The sequence below is a fragment of the Podarcis tiliguerta genome, assembly GCF_965153285.1.
Source record: "Podarcis tiliguerta genome assembly, chromosome: 3".
Classification (NCBI taxonomy): Eukaryota; Metazoa; Chordata; class Lepidosauria; order Squamata; family Lacertidae; genus Podarcis; species Podarcis tiliguerta.
In genome coordinates, this window is record NC_139536.1 from 66,398,285 (window position 1) to 66,413,096 (window position 14,812).

Consider the following 14,812-nt stretch of genomic DNA (forward strand, 5'->3'; position numbering starts at 1 on the left):
TTATACAGTTTTCTGCTTAGTGTGCAATAAATGGTGCATAACTGAATTTCCTAGTAACTTTCATTTTAAATGATGGGGCAATGCTGTGACTATTCAGGTTGATGGATGGGGAAGAGGCATCCTAGAGCAGGCACCCCCAAACTCGGCCCTCCAGATGTTTTTTGGGACTACAATTCCCATCATCCCTGACCACTGGTCCTGTTAGCTAGGGATGATGGGAATTGTAGTCCCAAAACATCTGGAGGGCCGAGTTTGGGGTGCCTATCCTAGAGTCTGAGCAAGGGAGAAGTGGCCTTGGGGACAGACAGCCACACTACTTACTTTATTGGTTCTGTTTGTGTGACCAGGAGGCAGAAGCCAGGAGCTGGCTTTTATGCGGGTAATAAATATTTACTCAAAACTAAGTACCTATTCTGTGTGCACTCAAATACGCACATTGTACCACTGCCTGTGCAAAGGCATTCATTTAAGTGGAGAGACCTGATCTACTCAAATCTTCCTTTGCTTGAAATTAAATATTTAATGCATGAAGGATGTTCTTGCTGATGGGAGACTTCTGTACAAAGCTCTCACAGCCAGAACCAGTCTGAGTTATTTCTATGACCCCTTGAGTATGCCTGTGAGGAATAATATAAAGGTGTTTCAGTAAAGCTCATTTATTCCAGTAGCATAAGGCATGGTGGAGCGCTGCCACTCACCTGACCTCTGGTCGGTTGTATCACTGCTGCTTATGGGAGGTTAGAGGAGGAGGGGCGAAGCAGCATGGAGGTTGGCATGGTGCAAATGCACTGGCAGGAGCACTGAATTAGCTCCACACCATGCCAACCTTGCTGCCACCTTTCCCTTCCACCTCCCAGTAAGCAGCAGCAACATGACTGAGCAGCACTTCTCCACTACACCATCTTCTACTGATCCAATTTCTACGTGCTCTCTAAGTATCACTGCCCACTGGAAAACACTGAATCTGGGCTTTTTTCTGTTCAAGCGTCATATGAGACCATTCCCACAACAAACCAATATTTACAAAAGTGCCATCTGATCATTATTATTTTTAATTCACCTGTCATAGTCTGTTACTTTACATCAAGGAGTTCTATTGAGTAGTATCTTAGACGGTTGCTTGGGAAATGTGTGTGATCAGATATAGTTTTTTATCAGCTGAACTAATTATTTTCCCTCCCCTCTTTTCAGGGAGAAACGACATTTTAGCAAGCTTGTGCCCTCAGATTTTTGGGTTGTATCTTGTGAAGTTGGCAGTAGCCATGGTGCTTGCAGGGGGTGTGCAGAGAACAGATGCTGCAGGCACTCGGGTTAGAGGTTAGTATATATAAAACCTATCCCCTCTTTTGAATACACACAGCCCCCTATAGACCTGTCTCCCTTATCACTACACTGGCCTGAATTACTGCACCACTTGTAGTGTAAAAGAGCTGCCATCGTATGATTTTTTAATCCCTTAGTGCTTTCTTGATAAAGTAGTCCCATGAAAGACACTCACGTAAGTTATCAAGTCCCTAAAAACTCTAGAAAGCAACTGTATGTTGTACACTTTGAGGAACAATAGCAACAGTCACAAAGACAGCTTTAAATTTGCTGTACTACTTCATAGGACTGTGTCATTTTGTCACAACATTGTTGTGATGCTTTTCACGGTAGTTTAAAAATATTTTTTAATGACTTCTTTAAATTTAACTAATCCAACAGCAAGTTAATAACATTAAAATAAAGATTCGACCAGATTTTGGAGGGGAAAGAGCAAAATCTCACAAAAGCCTTATTCACACATCATGCTAAACCAGGGGTCGGCAACGTTTTTGAGGTTGGGCCGGTCCACTCAGTGGGCCAGAGTGTGCATGTCCACGTGTGCATACACACTATTTCTGGCGCACTTCTGGGATGGAAGAGTGCCCATGCACATACGCACAGACTATTTCTGGGGCTCTTCCAACCCAGAAGTTGGTCCCTGCGTCAAGAAAAAAAATGGTGCCGCAAGAAAAAAAAAGCACAGAATCTCCAGGCCGATCCACAGAATGGCTGTGGACCAGTTCCAGGAAGTTCATGGGCCGGAAGCAGCCATGGGCCTTAGGTTGCCGACATCTGTGCTAAACCATAGTTAAAGGTGAATGTGCTGGGTGCATTAGGCTAAAATTGCGGGTACCTTGCTCTTCCACCCCTTCTGTTGTTGCATGTTGCATCTAAACTCAGACTCGTTTTGCTGCTCTCAAAATAAACCATGAGCTACAACCAAGGTTTGTTTGTGGCTTACCACTCATGTTGGTTTGGGGAGAAACAAACCATGAGTCTGGGTTTGGACATGATGCTTAGTGAAACCATGGCTTTGCTGCCGACAACACAGAAGTAGCAGCAAAGCAGCTGCAATTTTAGCCCTATGCACCAGCATGCTTTGTGTTCATCTTTAAACAATAGTTAACCGTAGTTTAAAGTGACATGGGAGCAAGGCCTGTATGTTTTGACAGCCTGTAACTTCAAATAATTTGATTCCAGTCTTTTCTTTCCATACTTGCCTGTTATTTTTTCTTAGATCTGTTACTGTAGAATTTTCAGCAACCTGCTTTTCCTGGTGTGGAGGGCAGAAGTGCTGTGTGCTGGGCAGTAAATGTCACCACTTGCGTAGGTGGATATAATCCTAAGAGGTTTTTGAATGTGTGCATATATGCCATAGGTCACCAGAGCAAAATTTAAATGCCACCTTCAAAGCATCAATGTCATTTCTGTAGAGGGCTATTAAGTACAATTTTCCTGCAATAAACATTATCTAAACTATAGTGGAATATTCCGGAGTAATGGCCATTTTTGTCAGATCATTCCCTCCCCATTTAGAAATGCAAGTTACCTCATGATGAGGTTGCATACTATCGAAAGGATGGGAAAACCCCACTAATGCTTAATCATAATCCTACTACTAATGTTTGTTAAGACATTAAATATTTTACATTTTCCTCCTGAGATCAATTGAGGTGAATGATCATTTTTGTAGCTAAGCAAAAATAAAATGAAAGCATAATTGTAATTAGGACAAAAAATATGGAAATTAGCGTCTAGGACATTTCCATAAAACTTTCAGCACATGATCCTTTCTTAGCAAAGTTGGGAACTACATTTTTTTAAAAAATATATTATTATAGTTATATCCCACTCTTTCCTACAAGAAGCTCAGGGTGGTGCACTTTCATTTTATTTTGCCAATACCTGTGAGGTTGGTTAGGCTGAGATCCTGCAACTGGCCCAAGGTAACCCAGTGATCTTCATGGCTGAGTGGTAATCTGAATCCTGGTATCCAGGGTTCAGTATCAGGGTTGGGCTATGCAGGTAGTATTCAGTACATGTGGGCATGTCTGGTTCAGGGATCAGAGCTGATGGAGCACACAGGGCAGGTGGGTGAGATTCTTCTGTTTTTTGAGTGTACGTACATTCAAGTACATACGATAAAACTGCCACTTTGTGGCTATCTTTTCATGGAAAGCAGGATAAATGTAAGGCTTTTTATTTTAAAGATTGGAAATTGGCTGACATGATGGCATTATATTTCTGCTGTTTCATTATTTCTCTGGCCTTGCACCAAATAATTACATTAATCTAAAATGCTGCTTTAGCAAACACTTGTGCGTTTGTTTCCCTGCAAGGTGAATCACATCTTTTATTGGTTGGAGACCCTGGAACAGGGAAGTCTCAGTTTCTGAAATACGCAGTAAAGATTACTCCGCGTTCTGTACTTACAGCAGGAATTGGATCCACAAGTGCAGGTAAAATGAGACATCCAAATGCACAATCAACTGCGGTTGGAATTTTTGTTTATATTGGGGGAGGAGGCAGTTGACAATTACCTTCTGAAACTATCTACATCTTTAGGTTGTAATGAAGGAGTGGATTTTTTTTTTATTCAAATGCAATATAACTCTTGGTAATAGTGCACTGAGGAAAAAGCACTCTGTAGGAAACAGGACTTGTGTTTTGAGTCCTACCTCAAGATGTTGATGTATCTATACATGACAAAACATAATCTTTTTATTCCCAGAAGGCTCGATAGAACATGTGCTTTGCACACAGAATGCCCTAACTTTAATCTGCAAGCTCTTAATTTTAAAGGACTCTTCAGAACGTAAGAGTAGTTCTGCTAGATCAGACTGAGGGTCCATTTAGTCCAGCATTCTGTTCCCACAGTGGGCAAATAGCTATGGTTAAGATCACAAGCAGGACATGAAGTCAGTAGGTTTCTTCCAGTTTCCCATCTGCTGGTACTCAACCTTATTGCCACATAGCCTTTATCCTCAATTTTTAATCCAGTCCCTTTTAAGCCATCGAGCTTGGGGACCATATTTTCACACCCTGTTGTAGCAAACCCCAGAGTTTATATTTTACAATACTTCCTTTTGTCTGTCCCGTACCTCCTGAAGTTAAACTGCACTGGATGAACCTGGGGTGTCTATCTAGTATTATGTCATGGAGCAGGGCTGTGTAAGGAACCCTGGAGGCCATTGCCAGTTGGGCGGAACTGGAATAAATGTCATCTGTCACAGTGAAACTTTTCTAATATTTCGGCCCAGTTGTGTTTTCTCTTTGCAAGGACCTAAGAAGAATATGGGACACGGGTGGCACTGTGGGTTAAACCACAGAGCCTAGGGCTTGCCGATCAGAAGGTTGGCAGACAGGGTGAGCTCCCATTGCTCGGTCTCTGCTCCTGCCAACCTAGCAGTTTGAAAGCATGAAGTGCAAGTAGATAAATAGGTACCGCTCCGGCAGGAAGGTAAACAGCATTTCCATGCGCTGCTCTGGTTCGCCAGAAGCAGCTTAGTCATGCTGGCCACATGACCGGCTGTACGCCGGCTCCCTCGGCCAGTAAAGCGAGATGAGCGCCGCATCCCCATAGTCATCCATGACTAGACCTAACGGTTAGGGGTCCCTTTACATTTTTAAAAAGAATACACTTTTATCTCCCAATGAGACATTTAAGATCTTGTTTGGCCTAGGAACTCAGTTCCCCTTCCTTCCCACACTATATAGCATCAAAGATAAAATAATGATACTGTGTGCATATAGAGGCTTCCTGATGCTGTCCCAGTCACCTTCAGTTTCTGTTGCTTTAAATTCTATTTATCATGTTTCATGCAATGGGCCAGTGAGTGGGAGGTCTACAAAGCGTAAGACCCTGTCTCAGACCAAGTATGTGGCTGGCAGGCTGATAAATCTTTTAAGCCACAACTTATACATAAGCCTGACTGCTTGATGAGTACTACTGTAATGCACATACTATTATTTTGGTGCGGTGGAGAATTTGAGTTTAGTGTCCATGCATCTAGGCCAGCACAAACATTTTAGTCCTGTACTTCTTTCTGTGGTAACACTGCATGGCATGCCACGAACAGCGTATGTGAGAAGGGGGGGGACCCCCCACAGTACAGGCACAATAGTATTCCACACAATCGTTTTGATGCTGGACTAAATTGTATTGTTAAAAGTCATATGTGCCTTGAAAAGGCAGCTGCGGTTTATGCTATGCTTCCTGCTTTCCAAACAGAGGCTGTTTAGAATAGTCTTGCATATGTACTGAACAAGTAGTATATTAGAGCGTGGTGCTGACAATGGCAAGGTTGCAGGTTCGATCCCTGTAAGGGACAGTTGCATATTCCTGCATTTCAGGACTAGATGATCCTCAGGGTACTTTCCAACTATTCTATGAGATATCTAACTTCCTGTATTTCCCTCAACCCCCACCCAGCCTGCAGGGGAGGAAAAATAAATAAATGTTTTAATAACATACTTAGTGTGGCCTAAGCAAACCCTCAGAATTACTTAAAAATAATTTTTATTTATACATCCACTCAAATACTTTTTCCTTATAAACTTTCTACAGAATGTGGGGATTTTAAAACAAATTCTTCACATGTTGAATATGCAATTCCTGGGAAATCGTTTCTGGTGATGGTGTGTGTGTGTGTGTATGTGTGTCTCTGTGCTGTCTGTCTACATCCTAACACATACATAGCGCTGAAAGGTAAGTCGGGTCACATGCAGTCCATATGAGATTCTAACATAACATTTAGTGAATTTTCTGATGTTGACCATCCTTTTGAAGCAGAAGGCAATGCATCTGTAGAAAGGAGTGACTGAAGGTTTGGGTTGCTGCTCTCTGCGTCTGTCAGTTTTTCAGTGTTGTCCTCCCAATTAATGTGGAATCTTGTGACCCTGGGGTTAGATGCCAAAATATTCCTCTGGAGCTGCAAAACAAGGACATTCACATCAACATTTTGGAGTTGCATCAGACACTCTTGACTTCTGAAGCAGTCTTAGAACAAATTCAGGACAAAGCTCTTTTTAAAATTTGACTTGCTGATTAATTTCTTAGCATTTTAATTCTATGTAACAAGAGTGTTTTAATAGAGAAGCAAAGCATAATAACTCCTACCTTAGAAAAATCTGGCTTTACCGGAGGATTTTCTCTCAATTCTGTTTCAGTATATTCATTGTTCACATAATAGCCAACTCTAATAAATTCTTGACCTCTGTAGGTGCAGGTGATTAACACAACTGTGACTCCTACAGCATCTGCATCAGGAATTAGTCCTGGATTAGGAGCATCTGCCTGCAGCAAAAAACAAAACACAAGATTGACCAATGCTCCCCCACTTTGTTTGTTTGTTAAGGAAACCACTATGCTCACAATATAAAGAGATTTGGCACAGTACTTATTGATGCCGATTGAACTAAGAAGCACAAAAGTTCTAATCTTCAAAGACATATACTTCAGGTTTTCAGTCAAGGACCATCCTGTGATTGTTTCAGCTCCTTGATATGGATTCCAAGCTCATTTTATTTTTTGTGAGGTCCTTTAACTTGTTACTAGATTTTTTTGTTGGTGGACTTCCTTTTGTAAAACAAACCAGGTTGTACCCAATCTGCCTTAATTTTTTACCCAAAAGAGCAAACATCACAGCTTTTAGCTGTGTGGATTCACCCAGCTATTTACATAAACACACACATACCTTGTCTGCACATAATGTTAAACCATGGTTCATTTGAATATCTGAACCCTGCCCAGCAGACTAATCATTTTTTCCCTGGCAACAAATCATTATGTGAAGCCAGTTTGTTGTTGGCGTACAAACCACAGCATGTTTTAACTATGGTTTGTCATGTCTGAACATAGCAGCCTTACCTAACCATGCTCTGCTTAGTAGCTCCAGACTAGACACACACCAAGCTACAGAGGCACAAGGCAAGAGCCACTGGGTAACAAACCAAACTTTGGAGAAACAAAACATTGGCTTCTTGAACACATCATGGTTAAAACCAGCTACATACAAATGCAACTACGTGACTGTGTAATAATCCCCTTGCAGAGAGATGCACAGAACTAGAGTGTATTAGCTTAGCAAGTGCAATCTGTGCCACAACTGCGTGTCACACAGTGTTCAGTGGCCTTTCAGTGTTCCCCCTTTCCTGAAGAACACTCCGCCCAAAATGCATTGTGTGCTCTTAATATTTCTGTGCAGATTTTTGGCCCCACAGAGGTCCCAATGAGGCTGACAAATTTTATGTATGCATCTATATTGCCGCCAATTAAGGAGGTGACCAGAAGCAACATACAACCATTAACTCATGGGTTCAGATAATGTTAAAAGCCGTCTACAAAAATGACATTCCTTTACAGCCGCCTTGATGATTTGGAGACTGGGCTAGATGGGCCCCCTAGGGTTGTAAATTCCAGAGCCCAGGCACTTTTACAAAGAAGTCAGTATCCTGCACACCCACCACTTGCATGTCAGAAAGCAGGAAGACACACAGCATCCCCTGAAAAGTATCTAACTCATACTCAGTGTGAGCAGTTGCAAGTCTGATGGCCAAAATATTACCTACGATTGCACGTACATAGCTTATGTTACTGTATTCATGAAAAATGCACAGAAAATTGTTCCTCTAAAACACTAAAAAAAAATATCCTACTGATATTAAAAATGTTACCCCATATACAGTATTTCCCTCCCTCCCTTCTATTCCCAGAACAGATTTTTCTGTAGCAACTCTCTCTCTCTTCTAGAGCAGAGCCAACTTACTGTTTATGATGCTTGCTCACACGCTTGGGTATGTATGTCCCCATGTTTTTGGTTAAAAATCAGCACCCAGAGGCAGAGCTGTCCAGCCTTGGGTTAAACATTAGGTTTGCTACCCTTTTAAAGCAAAGGGCAGTGCTGAACTTCAGTCACATGTAATTTGTGACTGCTTGTCGCAAAAGTAGCCATACACACAATGAACATACACACAATGTTTTAGAATTTCCTTAATGTTTAAAAGCAGACTTGCCTGAAATACAAACATGTGTCTTCCTGCAGGAACAGGGCCCACCAAAACTGAATCTAGAACTTGATCGTACTCCTCGCTTTCTGCGGAGCCCACGTAGATAATTTTCCATTCCAAATCTACATTATAAGAAGAAAAACCTTTTAGTACTTTTGCTTTACCTAAAATAAAACACATAAAAATTGTAGCCTCTTAACATTAGTAAAGCCAGTTGACATTAACTCGATGATGTTTACATTTATTTGAAAGCAAATATTGAAAACCAGCAGGGCTGGCTGAAAATAATTAGTATTTACATCCAAGGAAATGTTTTACAATACTGAAAAATTGTTTTGAAGAGGTTTGTTGATACTAGCACTTTTAAGTGTTGTTCTAGACAACTGTAGCATTCTGCTCAATTACTGCATGACTTCGTAATATTTAGTAGTTGAGGCTGTAGACCCTAACCTGTTACTTGGGAGTAAACCCTGCTGAATTCAACAGGACTTCACTACACAGTAGGTTAGGATAGCAAGTTCTGGAGGAGTCTTTAAGAATTCTTCCTGCCCGCCTAGGGCAAAGACGTTTTTGAAGGGTGGCGGCAAGAGTTGCTAGCTACCTCTAGTAGGGAAAGTGTTGCTGACCTCACTACCCCGGGAGGGGGCAAGGGTGGAGGTCCGAAGAGAGGCTTATTAGGCTATCCAGACGAAAAACAAAACACCCACTACAAACCTCCAGGGCGTTCCCCAAAGCGAACTTCCGTCTGAAAGGGGTGTCACAATTAAAAAGTTATGCAAACGTAAAGTAGTACCAGAAGTGCTTTTAAGACCATTTAACACTTTTAAAAAAGGCATCGTTAAAATTCTGTTTTGTTTTTTCCCCTAAAGCGTTTTAAACATGTCACACACACCCCTTCGCGCGAGCACTAAAAGCGGATGAGTGGAAACCACTTAACTTGCAGGTGTTCTCAGCGCGCCCCCCCCCCCCCCGCCCATCTGTAGCACCCCTTTGGTTCCTTCGCACTGGGTAGTTAAGCCTCTCCCGGCTCGCCTCCCGCCACCCAAACCCGAAGCGTGCGAGGTGCTTCCGTTGAGCCCTCCTTCTCTCGCGTACGCGCCCCGCCGCCCCCTCCAACACACACCAGCCGCAGCAGCACAATGCTGGCAACATGGCTGCTCCCAGCGCTCAAACAAGTTCCTTGCAACTTAAAGGCTTCCCTTCCTCGCGAGCGGAAGACCGGAGAAGCTGGGCGCACCGTGCGGGCGCTGCCGGGTTGGGTGGGAGAGAAGGAGGCGGCGGCTGCAAAGCCCACCGTCCTTCCGTCATGCCAGATGCAGAGGAGGTGGAGGAGGAGAGGGAGCAGCAGCAGCAGCGAGGCCTTTGCAAACTTTAAGCCTGGGAAGGGAAATAGCCCGAAAGGGCTTGGTCAGCGCCGAGGGGGCGAAAAATCCACCCCGGGCAAACTCACCTTCGGATAAGTCCTCGATGCACTCGAACGTGATCTCGAACTGGAAAGGGTTGTAGAAAGGAGAAGGGTTGTCCAGCACCACGACGTTGTTCACCTGAACCTTTGCCATATTTCGGGGAGGGGGGGAGGGGAGACCCGCAAACAATAGTGTTACCGCAGCCCGAGAAAAGTCCAGGGGGCTCCCCTTTTGCAGGGCGCGAACCCCAGCGCCGGCAAGCGAGCACGTTGAGAGTTAGGAAACTTTGAGGTTTGGGTTGCTTTAAAAAAAAAAAAAGCACCACCCAAAAAACTCGCCCTTCTCCGTCTTCCCCTTTCTTGTTTTCCTCTCTCTCTTTTTTAATGTTGCACCGAGAGCACTCCACACTGTTTTGCAGCTTTCCTGTTACACTAAACTACAGCCCATTCTGCTCTGTTAACTGGCAGGGCTGGCGCGGATTGGCTGCACGCTGAGCTATGGCCCTCCTCCTGCAGCCGAGGCTTCCCCGAAAGAGCAAGATGGGCTCCCGTAGCCCGAGTGGAGTGGGAAGCTTTAGCTGGCGCTCCACCTGCTGGACCAGAGGAGGGTGAAAGGGCTGGAGAGCGAAGCGAGCGAGGCTCTTGAGAGAAGTGAACTAGCAAGAAGAGGGACCTTGGCGTAATTGAAGCGAAGTGAAAAGAAAAGGGGAAAAGAAACACTGCTCATGTTGATTGCTCCCCCCCAAAAAAAAGAATAAATGGTGGGCTTTATTTTAAACTAATGATTGCATGTATGTGCTTTTAGGATGCCTCCATACCTCTCAGTATTCTGTGGGATGGATTTGTGCAGTTAAAGTGGATTAAAGCACACACTCGGCCTAGTGAAACAAATCCTCTTTTAAAAAGAAACAGATTTTTTTTTTTTGCGAATTGGAAAGTGAGGAGTGCATTGAAAAGTGTGGAATAAAAGAGTGGTGATCTGCAAAGTGCATAAACACACCACAAGCCCCCCCCCCCAATGGAGGGCCTGAGCCAGCTCAAGATCTGCTGGACTACTACCCCAGCTAACGTGTGGAACAAGACCGTTAATGTAGGGACTACGCCACTCCATCGGTCCATCACTGCCTGGCCAGGGTTTAGGTTGCTCTCCAAAATAGCTCCCACTTGGTTCCTGGATTCAATTTAAAGTCTTTGTTTTTGACTTTTAAAACCCTAGACAAATAGTGTGGGCCCAGGTTAGCTTAAGTGCACTTGTGTCTGTCCCCCCCCCCCCCCCGCCCTGGTGTCTATATGATGTCTTCATCCAAGTGGCAGCAATCCCCCCCCCCCCCCCGGTCCAAAACACACAGACTGAATTCGGATTTTGGATGAGAAACATCAGGATAGAGGCATAAAATTGTACTTCTGTACACACACAAACATGCACATGGAAACAGCAGTCCACATATGCATTAATGCCGTATTGTGGACACCTCCAGAGCCCCTGCTTTTGTGTGTTCTCCCCTTCCGAAATACAGTAGGTTGCAACATGAGCCAGGGTCTTTTCTGCAAGGGCATCAAAACTGTGGGACTTCCTAGTTTGCCTTTGCTTTCTTGCTAACTTTCAGATGCCAGACCATGGTAGCTCTCTTCTGGAGGTCTTTCAGATTGCCTTGATTATCCCTTTGTCTTTTTTCTGCTGCTCAGGTTATTGTTACTGCTAATTACCTTTTCACTGCGTGTTTTAAACATATGCTATGTTTTTGTAGCGTTGTGGAAAGATAGGATTCAGGCAGTTGGTAAGAGGAGCAGTCTTTATTTTCTAGTGATAGGTGGCGTTTTCTTGTGGTTGCTTTTTGGCTCGCACAGGAAGCCTCTATGGAACCCCCAGAGGGACAAACTAGGGATGACAATTACAGGAACCACCTAGTGGTTGTTCTCTTGCACTACAACATTTAAATCATGCCATTGTGTGGCTTATGGACATGTGACTTTTAAGGCATTGTCACTCACAGGCCAGCTCTTTTTTAAATTGTAGTGTGAGGAGGAAGTCCCAGGTTTGATTTCTTGCTGCACACATGTGAGTCATAAAAAGCTTTAATGGTGCAATTGCACCTCTTTAACTTACTACCCTGGTTCAGCGTCCCAGGTGTTTACTTGCACAAGTGCACTCCACAGCTGTTGATAAGTACAACAGTCATTGCTCCAGAACTTACCCACCCTTTGCGTAGCTCAGCAGACAGCAACATACTCAAAAAAGAAACCACCAGAGCAGCAGAGATAAGGATGCACTGCTGCTGTGCTATCTTTCGTAAATGCAACTGAATTTCAAGTTTCCTTTGACAAATGAATGTGAATTGATTTTCCATTAGTCTATTTATACTATATAGTATCATGAATGATAACATATCAGATTTAGGGTGCAGGCAGGTGTAATGTAAAGAGAGAACTTAAAGGAGGTCCCTTAGCCAAGGGACTAAGTCTGGCTTCCATCCTTGGTTTGCATTTTGAATAACAGGTATTGCACACCACCCCAGTCTCTGAACAATGCGAGATTACGGGGGTTCCACGCACTTATTCAGGGCTTGTGTTTCTTTTGGAATGAGAGACAGTGGAGAATGTGGTGTGTCTATGTTATATGGTTTACTTACACATATATTCAACCTGAGCCTACATGTAGAGGTTCACAGCATTAACACCCCCCCCCCAAATGGTCTTGCTCCTCTCATAGCCACAGCCTTGTATTCCAACAGAAATCAGGCATGGTTCTGTCTCCCAGCTGCCCAGCTTGCAGCCTTGCTTCTACTTGCTAGTTCACATAACTCTCAACTCTGCCCTTTGTCTTTCTAACTACCAGTGAGTTGAAGGGGGGGGGGGTCACCCTTATTCATCTGGTACACTTCTTTTGTTACCTTAATGACCCATACTTACCTCATCAGGAAGCTAGCCTGGTTCCTCCAGGAATTGAGTCTGTGCTGGATCCAGAAATTATAAGGAGGCTCAGGCATACAGCCTACACATACCAATACATACCCCCCCCCAAAAAAAAACTCATAACACTAGTTTCTCCAGTTTCCCCACTCACACATGCTCCAAGCAGGCTGCCCACCTCTTGATTTTATTTTATTTTTAAATCTGCATGTACTCGGGTAAGTAAGTTGTTGTTTTGCCTTGTTAATTAAGAAAATGATTTTTTAAAACAAACAAACACTAAACTTCCATAGGGAATTCTGAGGAAGTTTCATGGTAACAGGGGACGCGGGTGGCGCTGTGGGTTAAACCACAGAGCCTAGGACCTGCCGATCGAAAGGTCGCGGTTCGAATCCCCGCGGCGGGGTGAGCTCCCGTCGTTCGGTCCCAGCTCCTGCCTACCTAGCAGTTCGAAAGCACCCCTAAGTGCAAGTAGATAAATAGGGACCGCTTTCTAGCGGGAAGGTAAACGGCGTTTCCGTGTACGGCTCTGGTGCTGGCTCGCCAGATGCAGCTTGTCACGCTAGCCACGTGACCCGGAAGTGTCTCTGGACAGCGCTGGCCCCCGGCCTCTTGAGCGAGATGAGCGCGCAACCCTAGAGTCGGTCACGACTGGCCCTGATGGGCAGGGATACCTTTACCTTTACTTTCATGGTAACAAAAGGCACTAGCTGCACCAGGTCTGTCTTCACCGGAAATTGTACTACTGTCAGCTTTACTTTTTTTAGGCTGACCCTTGTTAAGCCTTGTTCAAATGAGATTGAGCAAGGGTTGCTCAAACAACACTTTTCTGTTCCAAAGGTTTAACAGTGACTGCTGTGAAAGACTCTGGAGAGTGGAACTTGGAGGCCGGAGCCCTCGTGCTGGCTGATGGGGGACTTTGCTGTATTGATGAGTTTAACAGCATCAAGGAACACGACAGAACCAGCATTCACGAGGCAATGGAACAACAGACCATCAGCGTGGCCAAGGCTGGGTAAGTAATATTTTTTTAAAAAAGGGCCATGGATGCTAATTTATTTCACCACTCTTGTATTGTTGTTGCATGAGGGTCTGCTCAAACAAACTTTGTAGGTTTTCAAAGAAGCCAGAAACCTGCAGTCCATTTTCCAGAAGGGAAAGCAGAATGAGCAATGGACCTTCTTTTAAACTCTCTAGGGAATTTATTTATTTTTTAATCTGCTTCCAGCCTAACTGGCGTATGCCCAGGAATATACATTAAACCAGAAAGCTAAGGAGTATAAAATTCCATCCCAGCAAATCTCAAAATTTTAGCTGTTCTCACTATATGACAAGGTATTAGCCATTGCAGTCAGTGCTAAGTACTTCCATCAATTTTCAGACCTCTACCAGGTAGGGGAAAACACAGCTTCTGTTGACTGGCTGTTCATTCCCTTTTTGTCTCACCACCTTCCCAACTTCCCGCAGTGAAGAGGTGAAACTTATCCCTACAATTGATGAGCGCCGCAGCCCCATAGTCGCCTTTGACTGGACTTATTCATCCAAGGATCCTTTACCTTTTACCTTACTAGGGAGCATGATGTCCCACTGAACATAGTGGGGCTTGGCTTCTGAGTAAACATTCATAAGGTGCAAGAGCTAAGTGTACTTGTTCAGCTTTTACAAGCCACAAAAATGGGAGGGAATTATGTTCCTTGACCCTATGTTTGCATCTTATTGTACCAGTACTAGACCAGACATATACACAACTTTAAAATGACCACTATTGGGAACTATTTTCAGTGTTGTTGTTTTTTAAAAAAGGAAAACCATTTTTAGCCAGGAGAGCAATGAAACAGTTGTTTTGTGCTGCAGATGGAATTTTAGACCTTTCCTCCATTCCAAGTATGTGTTCTGGGGCTGCAACCTTTCACTGCCATATTTAGACATCCTTAAGGCATTACAGAGCGGGGGTCAACTCTTGATTTCTTTTTTGAATCTCTGTTGTTACTGGCTAAGAGTCAAAATACTTTTCCCATGTTATGTACTACAAATATGAAAGCTAAGATTCTTGGTGCTGTACTTGCTCCCTCTCAGGACAATGAGGTAAGAGCGAAGATGGCACCAACTGGAAATAGATCACTTCGAAGTCAGATTTAGAACAGCTGTCTAAATGTCTGCACTGAGAGCGTTATGCTTACTTGG

At 43.9% G+C, this 14,812-nt stretch overlaps 2 protein-coding genes across 8 annotated transcripts in view; one reads left to right on the forward strand and one right to left on the reverse strand.

Moving 5' to 3' along the window:
- MCM9 (minichromosome maintenance 9 homologous recombination repair factor) overlaps window positions 1-14,812 on the forward strand; it is a 32,520-nt gene that overhangs the window by 11,771 nt on the left and 5,937 nt on the right. For 6 of the 7 annotated variants that reach the window (XM_083435197.1, XM_083435194.1, XM_083435195.1 and 3 more), the window contains exons 6-8: window positions 1,192-1,317; window positions 3,645-3,764; window positions 13,469-13,643. In XM_083435197.1, the coding sequence (XP_083291323.1) occupies window positions 1,192-1,317; window positions 3,645-3,764; window positions 13,469-13,643 (421 nt within the window). Of the gene's footprint in view, window positions 1-1,191; window positions 1,318-3,644; window positions 3,765-10,186; window positions 10,434-13,468; window positions 13,644-14,812 lie in introns of those variants that run through there. The other variant, XM_083435199.1, reaches the window with a different exon arrangement.
- ASF1A (anti-silencing function 1A histone chaperone) lies at window positions 5,808-10,195 on the reverse strand. The gene is made up of 4 exons (XM_083435229.1): window positions 9,764-10,195; window positions 8,316-8,435; window positions 6,425-6,597; window positions 5,808-6,236 (listed from the first exon to the last, which is right to left on the reverse strand). The coding sequence occupies exons 1-4, from the start codon at window positions 9,870-9,872 to the stop codon at window positions 6,024-6,026; spliced, it is 615 nt and encodes a 204-aa protein (XP_083291355.1). The 5' UTR covers window positions 9,873-10,195; the 3' UTR covers window positions 5,808-6,023.